The sequence below is a fragment of the Harpia harpyja genome, chromosome 8, assembly GCF_026419915.1.
Source record: "Harpia harpyja isolate bHarHar1 chromosome 8, bHarHar1 primary haplotype, whole genome shotgun sequence".
NCBI classification, from domain to species: Eukaryota; Metazoa; Chordata; class Aves; order Accipitriformes; family Accipitridae; genus Harpia; species Harpia harpyja.
Genome location: NC_068947.1, coordinates 9,684,490 through 9,709,448, shown reverse-complemented (window position 1 = coordinate 9,709,448; position 24,959 = coordinate 9,684,490). Strand labels below are relative to the sequence as shown.

Sequence of the window (24,959 nt, the reverse complement as noted above, 5' to 3'; positions counted from 1 at the left end):
CTGACTTCCTTGTCATATGAAGCATAATTATTGAACATTTGAAACCTTTACAAAATGGAAAATGCAGATTTTTCTTTTCTAATTTTCCTTGACTTCAATCAGAATAATCCTCAAACTTTACATTTTATTATTCATTATTATAAACACAAACTCTATTCTACTGATCTCTGCATACTTAAGGTTAAGTTGGTTCATTTAGTTTTACATAGTTAGACTCTTAAAACTTGGTTTGTTATATATGTATAGTTATTTTCCCTGCAGGTTTGTCATGTATGATGTCTTTGTTTTTTCAGTCATTACATGAGACAGATATTGGAAGCTCTACGTTACTGTCATGATAATAATATAATTCACAGGGATGTGAAGGTAAGGGGTTTTAATTTTTTCTTTTCTTCACCACAATAATACAAACTACAGATTTTTGATTTCTGTAATTTAAAGGAAGGGGGAAGCTGTAGAAAAGGAAGCTATATTTGCTGAGTGTGTGTTTAGTCTTACTGTGTCAGGTAAGATTAAACCCAATCTCTAATTCCATCAATATAGAACATTTAGGAGGTCTTTATTCACGGATTACATATGCATTTGATTGCAAATTACTTTCAAAGTCAGTTTAATTTCTAGTTTTTGAATATTCATATGAAATCTGCTTGCTTTTTTTTCTTGTTGGGCAAGCGTGTACATAAACTAATTGCATAAATTAAACTGGAATTGGTAGATTAATGGCATCATTTTGACAGCATAATGACAGTCTTCATCCAGACTAAGACTTCAGAGATGTGCATGCTTAAATGCCACAGTATTGGTAGTATTACCTACTTCTTGCAAGCAGTCTTATACATTTATTATGAAAACTTCTCTAATACAGACAAGTTTGGGAGAAGAAATACAGTGTTTAACAACAGTGTATGTACATACTTTTTTTTGATCTGGTAAGTTTTGTACTATTTCTATGTATATTTATGGAACTAGTTTATCCCAAAATACTGTCATGTAAGTAATTGGGAGTTTTAACCTAAGTGGGTTTGACTCTCTTCAGTTTGAATATACATATTCGTTGTTAATGTCATAGTCTAAGATAGTTATTCCCACTTGTCTTCTCTAAGAGTTTGCTTTTATCCAAAGTGAGTTAAGCATTATAGGAATTAATGAAAATTCTGACAAGCTCTGATAGTGCAGTTTGAGAAGTGAATCTCTGGTTTTAGTGACTAGAGAAGATTGAGAGAGGGTAAGCTTTGCTTCAAACTCCTACAGGTGATCTGTGAGGGAAGAGAGTATGGACACTGAACTGATGATTTTCATTTAAAGAGTCATTTGGTCTTGTGTACGCAGGCATTGCAGACCTTTCTCAATCTTCTTCCTTTCCTTCTAAAATCAAGAAAATTATTCCATGTAATAGGATTGCTTTTTTTTCTTTTTTTTCTAAGTTTGGTATTTTAAAAGTCATTTCTTACAGCAAATTCTAAATACAGCCTCTTAATTGCTGGTAGAATGTCTCATCTTGTTCTGTCTTGAAGGTTCCAGATTCTTTTAATTGTTCATTTTTGGTACCACAGGAGAATTTCAGAATTAATATCATCTTTATGTTGCTGTGTCTTCCTGAAAGCTGCACCTGGTTTTGTTGGACTATGTTACTGAACAACAACAAATTTCAGTTTCAAGGGCCTCTGAGGGAGGCCCATTTTACTGAGTGTAAAATGGGAGTTTATTCTGTAGCTTATTCAGACTCTGAAAACTTTAAAATCACTGGTTTTATTAAATACCATCCTTAGAAATAAACCTGTTCAATTACATAAGTGAGCAAGAATTTTTAACGTATCAGTCTAAAGTAGTGTAAACCAACAGATAGTGTTTCATTTTGGCAAAAGCAGTGCAGAAATACGCCTGTAGGGTTTGGGTGTGTAACATACTAAGCTAACTGCAATATCCCAGCTCTAGATGTCACTGTAGACATTGTTTTGAAAGGAAGTAGACTAAATGACCAATTTCCAAATTGTCTGAATAGATGAAAGTGAATTAATAAAAATCTGTAGGGTTGATATGGTCATACTACATTTTTTCCTTCTTAAGCTTTCTGTGAATGTTATTGTGAACTGCAAAATGTTTGATCATTATCTGATGCACAGGAAAATTTGCACCTTATAGTCCCTGTAAGAATTAGATGTCTTTTAGCCACTTTTGTGCTCCCTTAGCTCTTGACCAATTAGGAAGAGTTAGATGGGAATACTTCAGTTTGCTGTAGTCTGGTGCCAAAAACTTCACCTGACTTCTGTAAGTGACAAGATCTACCAAAGCTTCTGGAGCACTATGATGCAGCCTATGATAAACTCCAATATGCCCCAGATTCACCTCCGATGACAGAATCAAAACATGAAAGCTTTTACGAGATGGCCTGTGGTTGTCTTAATTTCCTTCACTGCTCTGTGAGACCAGACATTTCTTGAGCCTCTGTATATAATTTGACCCCTTTCAACGTTGCTTAAAAGCTTTATAATCAGTGACAATTGCACCTTTGCTTCACCTGCAGTTAATGTGATCCTGCATTCATTCACTGCTTGGAAGTTGGATCATACAATAAGGAAAGTAGAAAATGCTAACACAGGAAGGTGAAAAACTCAAGACAGCTGTGCATTAGAAATGTGAATGTCAAGAACTTTTTCCCTTACCGCAACATTTATTCCTATTCTGCCAACCTAGTGATATAGGACTCAGCCATTCCTTTTATTCTTTCAGAACCTTGCTGTGTCAGAAATACCCAAAAGATGGCTACCAAAAGTAGCAACATTGAAATGGGGTCTTTTCCAATATAGACTGTTATTACACAGGAATACGTATACAGAATGATCTTTATGTAAGAGATCAAAAAAGGGGAAATGGGAGTAATGTGGGTCTGAAATGAGATGCTTTTTCCATAAAACCCTTGCTAGAGTTTGAGTACCATTTGTCACTGAAGTCAGCCACTTTCTCTTGAGCTGTCAGTATTAGACAATAATGAAAGTATTTTGTTAATATAGTCATTAAAAAGTGATGAGTGGGAGAGGACCTTTAAAACAGGACAAAGAACTAGGAGAAAAATGGCTTATCTCTTTCTTCCAAATCTCCACTTCACTGTATTCTGTCCTGCAAAATAGTGTTTTCTCTTACTTCACCTTCAGGAATAAGAAAGTTAACAAATTGGGTTAACTCTGCATTAAAGTGGTTTTTCTCTTAACATAAATACAACTGAAGATAGTTCCCTTGTATACAACACCACATTTATTACAGGCAATAATGCATACCTGGAGATTTAATGGAACTAAAAACAAGTAACAAAAATGTGCTCTATAGCTGTAAACTTTCTTCAAGCAGGAGGCAAATTAATAGTATGCCCCTGCCTAATCTTAACTGTGAAGGATACCACTGATCATTGAACTTCCTTAAGTTCTGTGCTATAGAATTATTTTAATAACTATGATTTTAAAAGCTGAAATTGGTGGGTTTGTTATAAATAGGTGAACTTGAGTATTTCCAATCCCTATGGCAGTTAATGTGGTGTAGAGTACCTAAAGCAGCACTGTGCATTTAGCACAGTCACATTTGGTCAGCATTCACTCTTTTGAGTCATTACATTCTCAGCATGTGGGAAAAGTTGCTTTATCTTGCCTTGACAGTTTCACTGAGTTAGCGTTTAGTAAGAGGATAGACTAACATTGATCTTGGTAGAAGACTTTTGTGCTAGTTACTGAAAGTAGAATGGTATTCAGCTCAAGAAATAGACTGTTTAAGCATTGTGTAAGTTATAAAGCAGGACAGTGTTCTATAAAAAGTGCATTTCTTCAGTGTTTATTGCAGATTTTTTCACCTGTTCATTTTCGCAATAACTTCAACGGAATGTTTTTTTTATCAGTAAAACATCAAGAGGTTTTACAATCTTCAGTTAGCCTATATTGTGATGCTTATGTAGCATTTTATATAGTTGCAGAAATCTTGTTATAAAAATACCTTTTAATGTAACTGATACAAGACTAATTTAATCACATCAAGAGCATTAGTTGCAGGGGCTTTATCCTTAGTCCACTCCAAATACTCCGACTTTGTTCTATGATTTCCATATAGTTTAAGTGTTTGTATGCGTTTCTGTGATCAGTAGAATGATTGGTGTGCAACTGAAGTCAGAGCAAGCTTGCTGGCTAAATGTAGACATCCAAAATTTTCATTTATCTCAGTGGGCATGAACACTTGTTTCCAACATGTGATCATCTGAATAGATAAAACTGCTAAAGCAAAAATACACAGATTCTGCCATCTCTGCTGTTAAGATTCATTTCAATATTTCTGTGGCTGGAGGTAAAACCACTTTTTCCAGAGAGTAGAACTAAGCATTAATGCGCTGTGTTGTGAGTCTCATACAAATCTCAGTTGGTCCAGGTGACTTGAGACTTGATCTGTGGACAGATTTGCATGTTGATTTATGCTCTATACAGAACTTAATTAACCATATGCATTCTGAGAGCGCACACAGTTACCACTTCTGTCTTTCACTGCCTGAACTACTTGTAGTTAGGCGCTTCAGATTTTGCCAGTAGAGTTCAAGAGTCTTATACTTCTGCTTTTAGGTGTATCTAGAAAATGAGTAAGGCTTGTACATATGTGTGTGTGTGTTTATGTAAATAGTGTATATTCAAATATATAAAAAATAACCGGAATAGAAGCTGTTCTTTAAGACCATCTTCTCTTTCCAATCTTTGAATATCCAAAACAAGAAATCTGCTGCATGTTACTTTCCTTCTATTCTTTTCACTTTGGCATGGAACTTGTTTTATGCTTTCTGGGGACAGCCAGTAATAACTGGTGCTTTGTCTGTGTTTTCTAGAAGTTATTAGATCCTTGAGATCCAGTAGCAACTGCTTCCTATCTCAGAGTCCCCATTCTCGTTTTGTCCTGCCCTTTTCTTAGTGTACTGTTAGCTGGCTGCTGGGTGTTCAGAAGCAGTTTTGCTGAGAAGTATATTTATGCTGCTTAGCCTACTTAGAGCTCAACATCTACATGCTTTCTGATCAGGAAGTTTATATATTCCAGTCATTTGCCCAGCCAGTCAGAAAACATGTATCTTCTGATTGATGAGCTGGCCACCCATGTAGCACATTTGAACAGATTAACCAGAAAACAGCCAGACACTTGCAGTCTTTTAAACTGCTTTGCAAACCATATACTGTGCATATTTGTCTTAGGATTTTGTGTTCCCTGCTATGGAAGTGAATTATTTTATTTCCTATTATACAATTCACGAGTCACTTGCTAACTTCCGATTTGGCACCAGGATGTCTAAGCAGTGCAAGAAGTTTAGCACATGAGCTGCATTTTGCTGAAGTATTTCTCTGTCCTTCCCTCATGCTTTTCTGTTTTGGGGGATTTTTCCTCCATGAACTATTCTGTCAAATGCTAGACCAATGTATTACTCAGTTTGTAGTTTTTAAAATTACTTGTACTGTATGAAAGCTTTTCCACTATTTAAACAAGAAAAATTTTGATGCAATTCAAAAATTTAAAGGAGACATCATCTTGAACAGACTACATAGGAAAAAAGTAAAGTATACATCATTTTTTTGGTACTATGTAGAAAAGGTGGAAAGGCATCTTGCTAAGAGTCTATCACAAAGTTATATTTGATTAGTAGTTCCCAAAGTTTCATCCGTTTTCTTGCCTTTTTGATAAATGCAGCACTGGGGAACAAGTGACTAGAAAAGTGGAGAAAGAATGACTTAAACCTATGCTACCATCAAGAACTCTATATTAAGAAGAACATTCACAGGCAGGCGCTCTGCTGAGATATCCTAACAACTGCAAATACACTCCCTAGAAAATGTGTTTAAGGAGGGACAGAAGTCGTGGGTTCTCAGTTTGGGCCTGTGCAAGTTTTAAGAACATATTGGTTGTAAACAGCTGTGCTCACCCAGACTTACAGCTACTGATCTAAAACCAGTCATCTAAGCAGCACTGTGCCGTCTGGAGGACTTAGACTGCTCGATTCAGTCCTGCTGTAGGTATTTGGCCATTGGTTGTGTTGCACAGTCAAAAACCCACCTGCACAAACCGGCTTCCCATGTTCAAGGACTGTGTTCGCAGAGCAACTTTCCTACAGCGCTTTGTAGAATTAGACCCTGAAGCTGCCAACTTCAGGTTTTTCCATAAGTCGTAGCTAAACATCACATGGGAATCCTGTGAAAGAAGCAATCACTACATTTTATTATCACGGGTAACACTGTATTAAATAAAATACTATATTCCTATGATTTTCTGTCTTTTTCGCTTGCACCTTTATTCAACTTCTGCAGAACACGAAGCAGCTGTCAGATGATATGAAGTCTTGGGGTCCTTCCAAGAGAAGACCTAGTATTTTGTGTCTACTGGCACTTGGGTCGGTTTAGTGTACCTGTCATGGAACTCAGTAGTATTGTTGGGAAGACAGAATTGCTTACTACATTTTATTGTGAAGTTTTGGATGAGCGATAGGATTTCTCAGAATACCTAGTATTTTATAGCACTTTTTACACTCAGTAAACTCCTCTTGATCTCAGTTGCAGAGAAGATTGTGCAAAGGTAAAAAAACATTATGTAATCTTAAGTGTCTTCTACAGAAATGGTTCTGATTGAAATCTTTAAGTCATCGTGATATTCTAACTTCTACAGTTAAAAAAAAAAAAAAAAAAAAAAAAACAAAAAACCACACCAACCACAAAATCTCCTGGTTTGCATTGCTCTCGTAGTGTTAATGATCATTAAATGTTTATCATTGAATATATTTTGTATACCAGTAAATAATAAGCATTTATGCCTTCCTAATTAAACCATAGAATATACCTCACAAGATTAGGCTAGGAGTATGGAAATTCCAGTGATTTGTTTTGTTTTGTTGGGGGTTCTTTTAATCATAAGTAGTACCAGAGTTTAGAAATAACTGCATGTATGCATTTCATCCTCCCCCCCCCCCCGAATATTATTGTATATTCAGATATGTTGCAATTTTGTAGATCTTTTGTGCTTTATGCACTCTTCTATAAATGGTCTGGATTTAAACATTGGTGTGAAGGAGGTGGCTTCTGGAGCAGCATGTGTTAATGCACCTTTGAAGTGGAATAAGTTTGTAGCACTTTGGGGTGAGTATGGTATCCTGAGTACACCAAGGCTGCGTATCAATAAGGAAGCCACTGCCTCAGCTGTTGAATGGGACTGTCCTGGATAAGACTGCAAGAAAAAAGACTCCTGACAAAGCTACAGAGCATGTATAAAACCCGTTCTTCTCAAACACTAAATAAAAGCATAGATTTTCTAATTTCTCTTCATCTGTGGCTACTTCACCCCTGCAGGTTATCTGTCACCATCAAAACTTTCTCTTCAGAGTCACCATGTTACAGATGTAATTTCAGTAACACTGTGGCCATGATAGGAAATGTCAGAGCAGGGTGATAAACTAAATGTTAAATCTGAGATTTCTGCTATTTTAGTACAAAGCTGTAGTAAAGCTTTTTCTGTGAAGGCTAGAATAAAAAAAGTACATAATTTCTTAACACAGTTTTTTACTCCTAAAAAACCAGTTCTTATAGTAAAACCCTAATGTGATGGACGGAGTTAAAGGAAATAATGGCATTTTTCAGTAACTTTAGAATAAGATGTCATCAAGAACTTTTCTTTATGCACTAAAGAGTTTTAGCATCTCATGATGCATTCCCCATTTTAAAAAAAAAAAAGGAATCAACTTTCTACCCAAATAGTCCTGAACAAAACCCACATATTAATCTTGAATGTGTTTTGTAGCTCTCTGTGCCTGCTTCCTTAAGCCTTTGATATGTGGTTCAGCCATTGCAGAGAAAACGTTTGTGCTTTGTTCAGCCTTCTGTATAAAGGAAACCCGTGTCCAAAACCTGGGATTCTTTTATTGATGATAAAAGAAAACTGGGTCCTCAACTTCAGCCTAGTTTCTGCCTTCTTCCTTGATTATTTAGGTAGAAAACACTGTCCATAGGTCAAACATAAAATGTCTTTTGCATTGCATGGATGAAGGGGTATTACACAGTTCACTTGGATTCATTTGGATATGCACATCAGATTTATTATGGCTAATGTTGATGTAGCAAGCAAGATAATTTGAAAAAAAAGTTACAAGTAATATGTTATCATTTTACTTAAATATTCACCATGTCATATCAAAGTCTGGTTATAGGTAGTTTAAATGAGTTTATTGTTACTTATATTCTACTAAAATCTTTTCATATTCCTTCACATTTCGGGAGTCTCTTCAGTGAAAATATCAGCTTTACGTTTTTGGTGTTCGGGTGTGGATTTTGTAAACAGGCCATACAGACATTTCTTAAATTTTTTATCTAGCAGAAGGGTTATAACTGGATCTAAACTACTCTTAGCAGCAGCAAGACAAGTAAGGAAATTTTTAATTTCCACTATACAGTTTAGCCTTGGGCAGTCATTATTTGTAAGCAGTATATAAAAAATTGGCCTAAAAATATGATACGGAAGAAAGCAGACAGTTAATATCATCTGGATGACAAGAATGTTTCTTTTCACTGTATTGTAAATTAGATGTTTTTCTCCAATACAGGTATTTTTTTGTATTTTACTCAGATGTCTGGTAAGAGAATAGTATGATGACAAAACTATTATAAAAGATAAAAAAAAACATGCAGTGGCAAGAGAAGCTGCAATCCTTGTGGTAAATTCCCCAGCTTCTACCCTGATGTTGTAGCATCTCTGAAATTCTTCCATAGCCCCTCCCTGGACATTATATGTTATAGCTATTACCGTTATGCAGAGCACAGTAAGCCATATAATGATGCACATATATTTAGCAAATTTTGGCTGACGAAATTTTTCAAGTACACATCTGTAAAAGTTTTCATTAACCACTTGAGAGTATTGTGTGTCACTATTTTTCTTCAGTGTTGCATACTGACTTAGAGCAGTTGAACATAAAATTATAATCGTAACATACATACTGACATGCATAATGAGAGTCCCAATGTGATTTGCTATTCTGCATGCTAGAGAGTCGTAAGTCCACTGGTACCCTCTTGCAAAATAGACAGCCAGAAAAGGCATTGTGCTACATACAAGTAAATTTGCAGTGACAAGGTTTGCCAGGTAAATGTATTGTGTTCTTTTTGTGGGTGCTTGTCTCGAAAATATCCAGGCAGCAAGAATATTTCCAAAACTTCCAGCAGGAAATAAGAAAGAGTAGATGACTGGTAGAGCTACAGTAGTAGCTAACGATGGCTGAAGAAGACATGTTGAATTTCTCATTTATGCCGGTATTTCTTGAATGAATGGTCAGAGCTGAAACACAATGAAAAGAATTATTCTTCTGTAATGTGCCTCTAACATCTCTTTTATTCTTTGCTCTTATTTTAACTGTTCCTTTTTCTCCCCTACTTTTCAGTGTTACTAACTGCTGTTTGTCCTCTGCGGTTATCATCTTGAGTTTGCATGATGTTACCATTTGGGTGTTCTCTTCCACTGAGAGTTTGTTAAACCCCAAAGAATTTACATGCATAGAATCTAATAAAATAAACTAGGAAACAGAAGGTTTGAGCTAGGGTCTGACAATAACTGTGTGGTCTTGGTTTATTTCTCAATCTTCTGGAACGTCTGTAACCTACTTTGGAAACCAGTTCTAGACTATATTCAGTTAAATAAGCAAAATAAGTGCAAAGTACTACTTTAATTGCAGAAATGCAGAGGAGTATCCTGTACCTCCATTTAAGTATAAATTAGACTGTGCATGATGCAGGAATAGGTGCATTTATTTTGTGCTGATACCTGTATCTAATGTTACTTTATTCAAAGCTCTAGTCTTAGATGTACCTTTTGCATAAGCAATTCAGTCTGTATTTTTCAACATAGAAAATGGTTGTTGAAAACTGCAATATATATATTTTTTCCAAGTTTAGTTTTCAATCTTTTCTCAATTTCCAGGCTGAAAATAAGAAATCAAAGCTCTATACAATGACTGCATATAAAAACTGGCATTTCAGCTTACTAACCTGTAGTGAAGAGAGATTTTATTGTTATACAGATACTGTTTTAGTGAAGTGTATCCTAGTTAGCTTTTGTTCCATATAAAATCATATGGAAAAAATCAACAGATTTCAAGCTTACAGACTGATAATAATTTTTTTTAAACAGCTGTAAGTAAATGAACTCAGATACCAAAGAGGATTCTGTGTAGCTATGATAAAAAGGCCAGATACCAAGTTGATTACATAGCAAAAAGTTGTAAAAGTCATATTTAAAAATTATGCTGTAGGCCATGTTTGACAACTTGCAAATTAAACTAACTTTTATAGCTGTTGCATTTTAGTGTACACTAAGTCCCATATGGATTGTTGAACCAAAATGTATTAAATTCTTTTACGATAATGAGTTACATTCACAAAGTAATTGTTGAATTCAGACATTTAGAAGTCTTAATGATCATTTTTGTGTCAATGCCCAAATTTTGTCAGTTGAAACAAAGAAGTAGTAGTTTTAAGCTTACCTATGCAAGCTGCAGGCACCTTCCTTTGCAGAGAGGAAATTTTTCTGTCTGATGTCCTTTTTATCTCCAATGCTGCAATGAAACGGATGATACTTGAATCTGGAAAGTACAGTTAAGAATATCTCTCTGACATAAGTAGGTTTTCAGAATGTACACTTTTCTTTTACAGTGTCAAAATGCAGCTAGACATTTAAAGTTCAGACAAGATGATGTTCTCTGTGCAAAAAAACCGTTGAAATCAGGTCAGGGTGCAGCTCCATTAGAGAAATAAAAAGAATGAGATAGTGTCGAAAAGCAATAGTAACAGTCCTTTGGTCATGTAGGTATGGCATAGAAACACCTTACAACCCTTTGTCTAGTGCTTTCCTCTTTTTGGGGGTGGAGGGATTGTTACTGTCATTCTCTTTAGGACTGCCCACTTTCTAGAGTGAAAAAAAAAAAAGAAGTTGCTGTTTTATGCATGAAAACTTGTATTTTCAATGACATTTAACTGTTCTTCAGCTCAAGAGGTATCACAAAGCTGACTGTCTATTCCTGAAGCCCACATGCAATAATACTGTATCCATGTCTGTCCTCATATGAGTGACCAAATGAACACCTCATGTGTCTATTCAGGTGATGGATTGTGTGGAAGCAATTTACAGCTGATACGTTCTAGGCATCAGTTGGGGAAAACTGACTCTGTGTCCAAGAAATACTGTATTTTATACAAATCATCCAGAAGTGTGCACAGGACAGTTTCCTTCCTCCACAGGAAAGGTTTGATCACAGATCAGTCAAACTCTGTTTAGCTCTGCAGCTTGAGACCTTTGGATTTCCTTCTGTCTGATACATGTGTGGTTGTCAGATATGGCTTTTTAACAGTTATAAGTAAGTTCCTTTATGAGAACAGAGGAGATACCATACAAAAACTTCTGCAATTTTGGTAAGGTTCTTGTTTTGTTAGTTTTGTTTTATCTTTAAACATACACTGTGAGAATCCACCTCAGTGATCTACTATCAATTTTATTGTTCAGTCTCATTATTAATTTTATATTTTTTTTACTAAAATGATGGATACGTATGCTGACCTCTTATTTAGACTACATAGTTGATCTCATTTAAGATGAAGTTTAAGTGAGGGGAAACTTGCTGTGGAGTGTTAGTAATTAGTTTGTAATACTGTAATTAGTTTGCATGTGCTTTAATTCTTGTTCCTGTTAGGTTTAGTTATACCTTGTTTTTATTTTTTCCACTTTTGAATATATAGTTATATTAAAATTTGTTCTAACAAAGGAGTCTTGTATTCATTAAATATTTAATAGTCTCTTAAGTAGTCTTAGAAGTTCTTGTTACTGTGGTGTTCCATACAGGTTTAGACACAAGAATGCACATCCTGAAAATTTGCTAAGAGGAGACATGCTAAAAATGGTGTGAGCAATTCCAGTTAGTAGGGGTTTTTTTAATTATTATTACTCAGTGTGTTATTAACTGTAGCCTGTATTATTTATAATTTGATGACCATAACTCTTGCTGTAGGAAGAGATAATACTACATTTTTTTCTGAATTATTGTATGATAATAGATTATTATAGTGAATGACAGTCTATCAGACTTAATTTTGGAACTGATGAGTAACAAAGGAATGGGATAAGTATAAAAAAAACAACAAAAAACACAACAACCCCAGAAATACAGTTACAGTTGGTTCTAAGCTCTAGTAAGCACCTACATTATTCTTTTAGTGGACTATTTCCATTCACCTAACTTACAAATGGCACATTTTATCTAAAATATATTTGATGACATGGTATATATTTGATGATACTGGTACAAGTGCATCTTTTATGCAATTTGCTCTTAGGTTCTTCATAATGACCTTCATGTGCATTCTTCACCTCAATTATTTATATTTTCTATACTCTTTAACCATGATCACTTTCTAATTTATACATGTAACTCGATTTTATATGCCAGAAGGCAGCATATGTTGCATTCTGCCATTGTATGCAGACAATTATTTTGTGGCCCAAATCCAGGGAAATTCCCAGTGGTGAAAGGTATTTCAGTTAGCCATATATAACCCATACCTAGCGTGTTATGTAATATAATCATATATGACAGAGTGATCCACTTGCAGGCTGCCTGGCCACTTCCTCTCCCCTCCACCTGCTTGAGATGATAGAAGACGGCCCGGTCAACCTCCTATCTCCTTGTGCCTGTCACAAACCAAATGGAGAACTGGACTGTTCCTGCTGTACGACAGAGTATATAATGCGTTTGCAGCAGTTGCTCCTTGCAGGATGGAAGAAGGCAGCAGCTCAGTTACCTCTGGCTCCTGTAGCAGTCCTGGCTCGCTCTGTGCCATGGAGGGCCCAAGAGATGCACTCGGTCTCTGCATCTTGAAGGGTGGAAGGCGACTGCTGAGGCTAGGGCACAGAAAAGTGTGCGACCCTGGGTATGGCTACAATGGGTGCTGAGGATGAATCACACCGAATAGATGTACAGCATGCACCAAATATGCAGCAGCCTTTAAACTGAGATTTAATTTCATGTATTTGGAATTTGATCTGCTGTATGGCATTTAATACCAAGATAAGTCTCTAAGATGCACTGGCTACTACACAAGTGCAATCCATATTTTCTTTCCAAAAAAAATCATTTACCAAGTAGTTTGCCTAGAGCTTTGACTTTTGGTGCTTAGTTTCATTGGGGATTTTTTTTCCTTAAACATTAAAATTGAAAAGTTTTTTGACTGCATAAACTCTTAAGACAGATGCACTACACGGTAACTGTTTTCAGTTGGACATCTATATCAGGAGAGTTGTTGCAGAGAGGAACCATGGTGCTCTGCCTGCTCATCAGCTTTTCATGCAGGGGTGACCCGGTATGTGTGCAGCTCTTCTCCTGACTTGATATAATGAGGATTTTAGCTATAGTCAGTGTATGTATTTAATATTGTAAGAAGCGCTTATCAAAGCAAAATCATCTAAGCTCATGTTTAAATCTACTCTGAGTCAAGCACTATGCCGAATCAGTGAAGATAAAATATTTGGCAGGTTTGCGCTGGGTCTGTCTTTGCTGTTCACTAATGATTTATTTTCACCAGTTTTAGAACTGCCCTTGTGGTTCAGCAAAATAGGCCCAAAATGAAAGTTCTTACATTGTTTGATGAATTACAAGTGTATGCAGCATAACTCTGTAGCATCCTTAGGGATATAGAAATGGGGATATATTGCGCTCATAGCTTCAATTCTTTGGTTGTCATAAAATATACAAAGTTAAGTGTTTCATGGGCTCTGGGTAACTGTTTTACATAGACAAAACACAAGCCAAACAATGTCTTTTAGGCAGGAAAACTTAGCTTGAAGTTAACAATACTAACAAAAATAATCTTCCAACATTTTTATACTTCAGGTCTTGAATGCTAAATACTTGGTATTTTTTTCCCCAATTACATTCTTTCTGCAACTCTCAGAGGTGTCTTTAACTGTGTTTGCTTCTAAAAAAAAACATTGGCTGTGCATTGGTCATGATGATTTTTACTTTTAACTTAAGAAATCAGTTTTTAATATGAAAACTGTGTTGGCCATCATACTCAAATAGGAATGTTTCTCTTTGTGTTTCTGCACCATACTATAATTTGTGTTTTTTCAAATTAAATATGTTTGTGTATAACAGCTTTCTGGCTTTTCCAGGTTCTTCCTGAGCTTCTGTGAAAATGCAAAAGTAATAAAGCAAAAATAAAAACCTAAAATGTGGCAGTAAAAGCAAAACTGAGACTTAAAAGGTAGATTCTGTTGGCTGCAAGCTGGGGAGTTCTGGCTGCAAAATCAATTCCTTGCTGATAAAGAATATTTCTATACCCCCTGACAAAAATGACCCTGTCTTTTCATCAGACTTTTAATTTGTTGTTGACCGTGCTTACATTAACATCTTTACCTAGTAAGAATTTTTGTGGAAGGAGTAGCAAGTATATTTTTCTTTTCAAAGCACAGTCATTTGTATCTGTGGTTTGAGAGTTCTATGAAGAAGGTGGCCTTGCTTTGTAATAAGTGCAAAGATGTACTAGCACTCTTTGTATGCAAACTTAAAGGAAGCAAGACTCACCATTTTCAGGCAAAAGCAAGATAACTTTTGAAGGTAGCATGTACCAGAATGTATTCTTGTGGTATATTTTAAATAATTCATTCAGCTTGTTAAAACATAGGCTTATGAGTAAACCCCAGCTTTTTTTCCTCCTCATTTTGTTTCTCACTTTGCAGTACTATGATACACAATTAGCCATTTCTTTGCCATTCATGTTCTTATTTCTACACTTCCCACTCTAACTGTGCAGTTTGAATGTTAAGGCTTTTTCCAGCTTCATCCCTTCCCCCCAGTTATTCTCACTCTCCTGATATCTGTGAACAACTTCGGTGCAAGGATTTTTCCTACCAATTCACTCTACAAGCAGTGAATGGTGACAGCTTTGTAGCACCTTCTCCCTTCCCTTGGATTCCACAGTAGTTGGGATTTTGTGTAAGGGATGGGAAAAAGGCTGTCAGAACGTTACCAGTGCTACAGAGAATACGTTGAAAATATATTTTGGACTGGTGGAACGTTATCAATGGGTTCTTTTTCTCTGTATACTTTATTGTACTGTGCAACACAACTCCCCCCCTCCACCCTGATTCTGTATGTGCTTTCAGAGAGAGCAGTAAACTAAAGCGTCCATATGTGAACTTTCCAGTTCCAGGAATAATGTGGCTCTCACTTGTTTATCAGTGATGTAAGTTGCACTTCTCTTCTATAGTTTCATTGACTGATGTTGTGAGGGAAGTTGTTCAATTAAATTTTTCCACGTTGCATTATCAAAACAATTGATACTTGCCCTCATAAAAAATACCAATTTGCAGGTTAAAACCATAATTACAGTTAATTTCAGTGTGAAAATGAAAGTTGATGTTGTGGTTTAACCCTGGTAGGCAGGTAAGCCCCACACAGCTGCTCGCTCACTCCCCCTCAGTGGAATGGGGAAGAGAATCGGAAGGGTAAAAGTGCGAAAACTTGTTTATGATTTCTGTCTCTTCCCCCTCCTGTTCTTGCGGCTGCTTTGCTGCAGAACAGGCTGCTGCTTCTGATGTTCCCTCCTGCTCCCTCTAACATGCTCTGGTCAAATCTGTCGTTATCTCAAACCCTTTGAGCCCCACACTGGGTGCCAAAAAGGGTTGTGGTTTAATCCCAGTAGGCAGATGAGACTCACACAGCCGCTTGCTCACTCCCCCTCCAGTGGGCTGGGGGGCAGAATGGGTAGGGTAAAAGTGAGAAAACTCATGGTTTGCGATAAAGAGAGATTAATAAGCTTAAAGGGGGAAACAAAAAAGGGGGGGGGGAGAAAAACAAAACCAAGAAAAACAAGTGATGCAAAAAACCCCAATTGCTCACCCCCAGCTGACCGATGCCCAGCGACTTCCTAGGAAATGGCAGACCTGGCAAACTTCCTCCTCGGCTTTCATTGCTGAGCATGAGGTCATATCTTCTAGGATATCCCTTGGGTCAGTTGGGGTCAGCTGTCCCAGCTGTGTCCCCTCCCAACTTCTTGTGCCCCCCCAGCCTCCTCACTGGTGGGGCGAGAAGCAGAAAAGGCCTTGATGTTGTGTAAGCACTGCTTAGCAATAACGAAAACATCTCAGCATTATCAACACTGTTTTCAGCACAAACCCAAAATGTAGCCCCATGCAAGCTACTGTGAAGAAAATTAACTCTATCCCAGCCAAAACTAGTACAGCTGTTTACTCAAACCAGGTACACTTTGATATGTTTATGATTCAAGCTATAAACTTGTATCTAGCAAACAGTTTTGTTTCTTGTCTTATTTTTTTCCATTCATTTTAAGGAATATATGTATAACAATATAGCTATTAATGTATTTGTCAAGTCTAAAAGGTATAGAAGTGACTAGCCAGCATGTATGCTTTTTATGCATTTTGTAACAAGTATTTATTCTAATGAAGAATATGTGCTCCTTTTTACATGGTAAAAAAGAGGTGACATTTTGGTACACCAACTGAAATTTGAGGATGTGTTGTAGATTTGAATAAAGAAGGAAAACAAGATTCATGCAGGTTATGTGGAGATGTGCATTGAGTTAGCCTCTACTTACAGAAAGAAGAACAGATAGAATAAATTTCATGTTGAAATTCAGCTGAAGACTCAACTAATTGCTATAGTTGGCCCTAATAGTACTTAGGAAGCACTGCTAAGATAAGAAGTAAGAGACACTATTAAAGTGACTAATTATATGGTCATTTGACATGTCACAGTGTAACTTTCAGCACACCTCCCAGAATGCTCCAGGACTGTTTGCTCTTCAGTAATATTGTTTTACAGAGCCTGGCATTTTACCCTGAAATTTGGGAAAATTGATTGCAGAAAAAATGTAAGGATTAAATATTTTTAAAAAATAGTAAAGATACCTGCTTTTGGGTTTGGTAAGTAGTAGTTGTTTCCTACATGACAGTGCTGTCTAGTTTCAGATCCCTTTCTCAGCCAGTTGATACATCTGGCCTTTAACATCTTAAAGCACTGATTTACATAGTAGTGGAAATCTATAAGTATTTTCACTTGTCTGGTTGCTTTTGGGGGTTATTTTTTTCTTCTAACTGCTACTCCCTTAATGCCACATTCTGACAAAGATCATATTGTCATACCTGTTCCCCTCTTCTGTGCCATACCTGCTGTTATAGACTTGTTGTGCTCACTTTCAGATTTTCATTTCTGAACTGAAGAGTTACTTATTTAATGTAGTCTGTATAGGTTCTGTATCGTATAAATTATACAATAGCACAATGATGACTTCTCAGGTTTTTTCCTCCTAATTTTAACTGTCTGTTAGCTCTTTTATTGCTGTTCAGCAGAGAGTTATATCTTGAACTTTTTTTAGGTTTGACTACCCTGAATAATTGTGTGTTGTTTGAAAACTTCGTCATCTCCTTACTCTCACTCATTCCACATTGTAGTGTTAAACACGTTCGTAAACCTATCTATTTGCATTTTCTTGGGGAATATCATGAAGAAAAAAGACTATGTATTTTTAAGCTTTCTTTCCAATTTTTAACCAGTTTTAAAGCAAGAGTTAACATCTAACATCCTAGGGTTTCTTCGAGCCTTTAGTAAATGACCAGATACACCATATCACCTTTATCCCAGTTCTTCTCAGCTCTTCCAGAGAGCTCCTCTGTTATTGATTTTCTGGTACATGTCTTGCCTCAAACAAATCTATTCAAGTTTCCCTAGAGTACCTTATACATCCAAGCTTGCCTAATTTTATTTGTCTTTAATAAGGTGCTATGGATTTGCCTAATACGAACATTAGACTGTAGCTCTCTGAAATCTCTTTAAAAGATTTGGGTCATATTTGCTGCTTGTGTACAGAGACTGGTCTAAGCGACAGATTATCCTGTATTGAAATGCTTTTGAAACATTTTAACGTGTAGCATTATTTTAAAGTAGTCCTGGGAAAGTGTTACTCTGACATTTTTTCTAAAATGTTTTTTTTCTGAAACCTTGTCTGCTGATATTGTGCATGCTTTCCTTGGTGCTCCTTCTCTACAACCTGTAAAGAATGGCTGTCATGTAGAACACATCTGATCAATGCAAATAGGTATGGGTGTTTAAGGCTTTCCTCTTGAAGAAAATACTGACTAGATTTCACTGTTGAAATTATTAAAAACAAAAAAGCCCATGTAATACTATTCACATGATGGACCAGAATCTTGAACTTGTACTGCATGACTATTTTCCTGTTGTCCTTTTATGTATTTAGTTGCTTACAAAATAATATTATAGTAACCAAGTAAATATTACATAATTTACAGAAGAAGTATGCCGAGAATACTAAGGTGGTCTTTTTTTGTCCTGTGGAACACATTTCTATTTGGCTTTGGCTTTAAAAGTCCACTACATTTGTAGCATTGAAGCCCTATAATATTCCTTGATCTTCTGAAGACACCTGAACAGATCTGGTTTTGCAGTCATGCAGTGTCCATGATTTGCAGCCCTTGTAAATTAAAATTCTGGTTTAAACAGAACACTTTCTTCAAAAGAATTTTAGAATTCAAATTTTGTTCAGGCCGCACTGTGTCGTTCGTGTCCATCCTGTCCCATGTTCCCCACCCTTCCCAGCCTGGTGATGAGTGTCATCAATCAACTACTCACAGTAGTAGAAATATAGGCAAAGAAAGAATGATGAGATAGTGTATGTATCTTGTGCAGTGATGGTTTATAATCTCCTCTAGATTTACCAGAGTTGACGTAACTATGTAGAATTACTATACTGCATAGGAGAATTGCAGAGGGCAAGGAACATGCTATTCCTTGCACTGTACAAATACAGAGCCAAGACAGTTCTTGCTTCAGTGTACATGTAATAGGATGACAAGATGCTAGATGAAAGATCATGAAAAAATATAATGCAATTATTGTGAGAATCAATCAGAAATTATTGTACAAATATCTTAATTGTATGCTGAAATGTTTAAGAAAAAAATGCAGTTACCACCGTACTTTTATGGAAATTACATGTTTGTAGGGATCTCTCTCTTGAAGATTAAGAAACCTCACCCTTTTTAAAAAAAAAAAAGCAAACCACAAAACCAAAAAACATTAGCTAGTCACTGTAATTTGTTTAATGTGTTTATACCCAGTTTCACCAAAACTGAATGAAGTAAAAACACATAAAAATTAAACCAACTTTATATCTAGCAGAGGTGAGGTGTTGTGTTTACTTTGCTCAATAGGATTTTTATGAGTAGTTTCTGTAAAACCAGAATACTGTACAGAATTAGTAAAAATCCACAAGTCTGACAAAGATTTGGCATCAAAAGTCATGTGATTCATCAGAGAAGTTACTGGTAGTTGTATTAAAACCAAGTTCTTTCAACCAGCTTACGTGAGCAATATTGCTTGGTATGTTCAGGATAATAAATCCTTATTTTATGGAGCTTAACATCTAGTGTCTGATTTGTTCACCTTTCTGGCCTGTCATGCCAGACATTTAAGTTGTTCTTCGTATAACTGCCTCTTTACTCATGTTTGGGTCAAACAACCCACACCTTCAGCCCCCTTTTTTTTCAACAATGTTACAGTTTGAAATTTTGGTTTGTAGCTAAATACATAAACTTGTTTGGTTTTAATCTGAGAATATAGTTGTATCTATGGGACGTTGCTGTTACTTTGCTATTGAGATAGCATCAGCAATTATCAAGATTATTTTAATCACGTGAAAAGAGAAGGCCTGTGCCAGGGAGGAAGCGTGCAGCTGAAATGCCTGACTGAGCCCAAGCAAAGATCAGAGCTTGTGTGTCAAGTGTTCACAAGAGCTAATTTTTCTATTCTGTTCTTTACGCTCAGTTCTGTGAGTTTTTATTTTCCTTCTTGAACTACTTTGTGTAGCTGCAGTCACCAAATTTGTCAGAGTTTGAAGGAAATCTTAGGTAACTGAAAATACCCATATGTCATCTCTCCTTCATTAATTTCTAATTTTCTAAAAGCATTGCTTAGTCTTCCTCAGGTGTTTGACCTTGACATTCATTAAAATGTTGAAAATATAATAAGGAGCTTAGGAGGCTTGAATATTTTAATTTTGCTGTTTAATAAAACTAAGTGTATCTTCTGTAATTATAACTGAATTAATGGCAGTTGTATTATTCACCTCATTTTTAAGCGACATATGTTGCTAAATTCTCAAATATTTTCTTGGAAAAAATACTTATATAAATGTAATTAAAACGCTGATCTCTTTGAAGCCTGTTAAAACAGAGAAGTACATAAAATCTGTAATGGTTTATAGAGCTTTTTCAAATGGACACAATTTACTTTTTGCAAAATTCATCTATTATTTACATACACAAGTTGGTAATATTAACGTCTAGATACAAGATTCCTTATACAGGTTGAAACCACTTGGTGGAAATCTCCTTAAAGAGTTAGTGTTCTAGTTTAGTCCAACAGAAGATGTCTGAGAACTTCCTATTTTGTTTTCTTGGATAAACAAGAGTAAAATACTTCTGAAGAGTAACTTCTCATTTTCACAAACAGAAGTAAGACTTCTCATTTTTAACAGGAAGACAGAGGCAGGATTAGTAGCTGTACAGTATAGCATTTGGTAATCTTAAATTGATGTCCTGGAGTGACAAAGAGAAGCTAGTACCCATTCATTTAAACAATCAAATCAGAGACTTCTTCTTCAAAGAACTTGTGTGGGGAGTGGTAGTAGATAATCGCTCTTGTGTATATTGTCCAAGTTTTATTTCCGAAGTGCTTTCCAGAGTTAGGCCTGAATCTCCATGAATTCTTCTGCAAATAAGTTGGAATACAGTCTTACGGACACTTCTGGACATTAGGAAATACATAACTGGGTCTAAGCAGCTGTTAAAAGATGAAAATATAAGCATCACCTCATTGCATTTGTGAATTACTTCCTTCCAATAACAAGATGGATTTTGTAACTGTGATGTAATGTAGACAAACCGGAACACATGGTAAGGAACAAAACAGATGGTGAAAATAATGAGTACAATGAAGGAATTCCTTGCTGTCTGGGTGTATTTTCCTGCGTTGGGAAAATTTGCTCTTTTCCTTGAAATTTTTAGAAGGTTCTTGGCAATTTTAACATACGAAAGTATCAAAAGGAAAAAAACTATCCAAAAAATGATTACAATAATATAATTTAAAATTGCTTCTGTCTTTGCATTCTGTTTATTTCGGTAATGAAAGCACATAGTAGAATTGCTGTCCTCACTCTTAAAGAAAGATGGTGCAACTACTGTTATAAATCCTGTTAGTGCAAGTGCCCACACCACGCAACAAATATGTATACTTCGTGTAGTAGTTAACATTTTAGGATGCTTCACAGACTTATTTATTTTTACATAACGATCTAGGCTAATTAGTCCCAACAGTACTATGCTAATATACATGTTCATATAAAATAGAGTTCCTACAATCTTGCATAAAATCAGTCCAAACATCCAGGTGTTTTTGGTAACATGATAGAGTATTCGGAAGGGAAGACAGAAGATCAGCAGAAGGTCTGCAACTGCTACATTTAGCAGGTAAACTTGGATAGAATTCCTTTTCTGATGAATGCACAGGAAAGCAAACAGGGCTATAATATTTCCAACCAATCCAACAACAAAAATAATGGAGTAAAAAACTATCAAAGCAAGTGACAGTGAGTTCTCATCTAAGGGACAACTGGCATTATTTTGATTTTCCGAGGCATTTATGGCTAGGTTAGTTTGGTTACTCCAGAAGTCTTCCTTGTATGGAATAATGGCCAGTAAGTCAGCTGAAGCTGCAGCCATCATTTGTGAGGATTTTTTGTTCTGTAGGGATGCAAAGAGAAATTTTAAGAATTAAATTGCCATTGGATCATTTTCACATGTTTGCTTGCTTTACTGCATACAGTCTTATGTGATATAAACATAAAAGGCAATAATTAAAAAAAGTAAATGCACCAAAGTATCACTGTAGCTGAGTAGAAGCAGGACTTTCAGCTGGATAATATGATACAATCTAAGTCTAGAATAATCGGTTCCCCATTTTTCTTCACGTGAAGTAGGCAAGAACAGATGGTACAGAGTGCTCACACAGATAACTATTTTTGTAATTACATCTTTATTACTGTCTTGTGTTGTTTTAAAAATCAACCATTATGTTTTGCTGCAAACTTTAGAAATTTAAATTTTTTGTTTTATCTATAAGTACAAATGATTTTTTTAAGTTCAGATGTTAGGATTAGTCTTTCTAACACAGAAAACTTTTTAATTAAGATGCAAGAACAGGTAAGCATAGCTAAGTGAAGTATTCTCAGAGTTGATAAAAAGTACATAGAAATATATGAGAACAATTCTAAACTCATCAGTATTAATTTTAAGTAAGTCCTCAGGATCTCTCGCATGCAAGTCACTAGTTTTCAATTAGAAAAGCAATTGTCAATTAATATTTATTTGGCTATGTAATCTGTTATAAGTAACACTGTGAGTCAGTACTATTATAGTAGCTTGTTTATAATCATTTATATCTTCATGCAAATTTAAGTATTTTTTCCTTTTCTTGACTGTTCACAAACCAATATTATGCAAATAAAATAATATTAGCTCAAAACCACATTAATGCAGTAACAGATTGTTTTCACATCTTCATTGTTTTCATTTCAAAATTTTAATTTCACTAAGCTTATTTTTGACCAGGAAGCTACAATCAGGAAGATAAAAGACAGTTTTGACCAAAGAGGGAGGACCAAAAAAGTGTGTGGTTAGGAGAGCAGAATCACGATGAGCTGTTTAGAGAGATGGTTAAGACTGATTAGTAATGATATTATTACTAATTTTTGTCCTCAATTTTAACAGGGCAAGGTTTTTTCCCCATCTCTCATAAAAACTTCAGAATTGGTTTTTGGTACTCTGAACTTAGTTGTCCAACAACAGTAACAAGAAAAAAAACAACAACAAAACACTGCCATATACATAACTTTAAAATAGTTTTTCATTTGCATGCTAGGTCTTAAAAATGCAAATTTACATTTAAATGTGTGATATAGCTACAGCAGTGAAAATGGCAGCACTTTAGGTAAAATTCTTAGTAAGACCTAATGTACATACAGAATCTGAATTATGAGAGGACTGCCTAAAATATTTTAACATCCTATGTTGGCTGAGCTTACAATTGCATTAAGTTTGTGCAATATGTTAGCAGTTTCAAAAATATTTCTGTTTTCATATTTGCCATTCATATTGTCAGGACAAGAAGTAATTTTAAAAGTTTGATTAAAAACCATGATGCTTTCATATACATCTTGAAACCTACCTACTACTAGAATTTCTTGTTTATGTTGCTTTTCTATAAAAATGCTTGACATCATGACTTGCCTAAGTAGTGACAAGTTTTAGGTCAATGAGAGAGAAAAATCTATTCCACTGCAGATACATTAGAAACATAACTTTTCGTTATCCTAAGTTTTGTCATCTGTAAGCAAGCAGGCATGCTTATACATAAGTATATTTAAGAAAGGGTTTGAAGGTCAGTAGTACCTCTGCAGTTAAGAGAAATTTTAATAGAAATTTGTTTTACTATAGCTTAAGTATAAAAGAAGCCACTTACCATTTATATATAAAGAACTTCTCCTGATTGTCAAAACCGCTGGTGAAGACAGGGAGGAGTAACATGCAAGTCCTCTTATTAGAAAGCTAAAGCACCAGCTTCTCTATGAAAGTGATGAGAATCAGCTGACACAGTACAACTGGCAACAAGGGGAAGTTTAACTAGTGTTGCAACTGTTTTTTTAAAAGATATTTTAAACTAGCAAAACTCAGTTTATTGAAAAGATCAATTTTGCTGTTAATTTGGGCTTTGCTGGGAGAGGTTCTACAATAAAATTTTCTCTGAGTTTCACTCTGAATGGGAGATTTGGATTTTTTTTCTCAGAAACTTTATTTCTGGTGGGCAGTGTCAGTGGCTTCCTTTTTGGATGACAATTTTGTTGGGTACAGCCTGTCTTCTTTTTAATAATGTCATGGAAATAGTATCACTTTTTCAAATGTAGGGTAAATATAAATCAACACCACAGTGAAATGGTACATTTTGCTTATGTTGGTGTAGTTCACCCATCTACCTTCCTCCTTGCCTGGGGTTAGAAATTTGAGGTTGATCTTTTTCACTCAGAATGACAGCAATGAGAGAATGTGAAAGTGCCCAAAGTGTGGAGCTTAACAATTTCAATAAGGCAGAAGTGAAATACAATATGCAGAGATAATACCACCTGGTAATGCTATTTTAAATAGGATGTAAGGGATTGAAAATTACATTTATAAACTGCAAATTTTAAAATGGATTCTAGAAGTCCTGGTATAAGGTAGCCTAAATTTCATGATCATCTCAAGAACATTGTCTTGGCTTAGTATTCTCCTTAGCATTTGAAATGAGACTTCCCATGTTAACTTTCTTAATATATCATCTGTTTAGGAATTGGGCTTTTATGGGATTCTGCAGATTTCAGTTAGAATTGTAAACAGGCTATGCATTCTTACTTGAAGGTGCTTGTTCTCATACAATCGAAACTTTTTAAAAGAAAACATAGGTGGTTACAGATGATGACTTTACAGGTAGTCAGACTGAGCTTGTTGTAGCCCCTTTGCACTATTTTGAGTTCGTAGTTTTGTAATTTAAGTGGTAATGTATTCTCAAGAGGCAGTATAGAAATCTGACATTCTTCCTGTTAAATAATATGGTTGACTGCAAAAGGAGGCTTTGAGTAAATGCAGGAAGTTGTTCTATATTAAATGCAGTGGTTTGGCTATATGTATTAAATAATAAATTGTGTTCCAATAGATTTTGTCTGTATGTTGCTTCCTCCTACACCAGTCACTATCCATCCAAATTGTTGTATAATATTATTCCATTTTTATATGTTACA

The 24,959-nt window shown here is 35.5% G+C and overlaps 3 protein-coding genes across 24 annotated transcripts in view; 1 reads left to right on the top strand and 2 right to left on the bottom strand.

Annotated features, from left to right (window-relative positions):
- The window catches only part of CASK (calcium/calmodulin dependent serine protein kinase), a 245,745-nt gene that overhangs the window by 121,380 nt on the left and 99,406 nt on the right, over window positions 1–24,959 (top strand). For all 22 annotated transcript variants that reach the window (XR_008236412.1, XM_052795149.1, XM_052795146.1 and 19 more), the window contains exon 5: window positions 294–366. Coding sequence is in view for 21 of the 22 variants with exons in the window: in XM_052795149.1 (XP_052651109.1) it covers window positions 294–366 (73 nt within the window). In the remaining variant the exon portion in view is untranslated. The remainder of the gene's footprint in view (window positions 1–293; window positions 367–24,959) is intronic.
- GPR82 (G protein-coupled receptor 82) lies at window positions 8,111–10,901 on the bottom strand. The gene is made up of 2 exons (XM_052795153.1): window positions 10,523–10,901; window positions 8,111–9,321 (listed from the first exon to the last, which is right to left on the bottom strand). Exon 2 carries the CDS (start codon window positions 9,286–9,288, stop codon window positions 8,254–8,256), a length of 1,035 nt encoding a protein of 344 aa, XP_052651113.1. The 5' UTR covers window positions 9,289–9,321; window positions 10,523–10,901; the 3' UTR covers window positions 8,111–8,253.
- GPR34 (G protein-coupled receptor 34) lies at window positions 20,119–23,745 on the bottom strand. The gene is made up of 2 exons (XM_052795152.1): window positions 23,648–23,745; window positions 20,119–21,870 (listed from the first exon to the last, which is right to left on the bottom strand). The coding sequence occupies exons 1-2, from the start codon at window positions 23,648–23,650 to the stop codon at window positions 20,710–20,712; spliced, it is 1,164 nt and encodes a 387-aa protein (XP_052651112.1). The 5' UTR covers window positions 23,651–23,745; the 3' UTR covers window positions 20,119–20,709.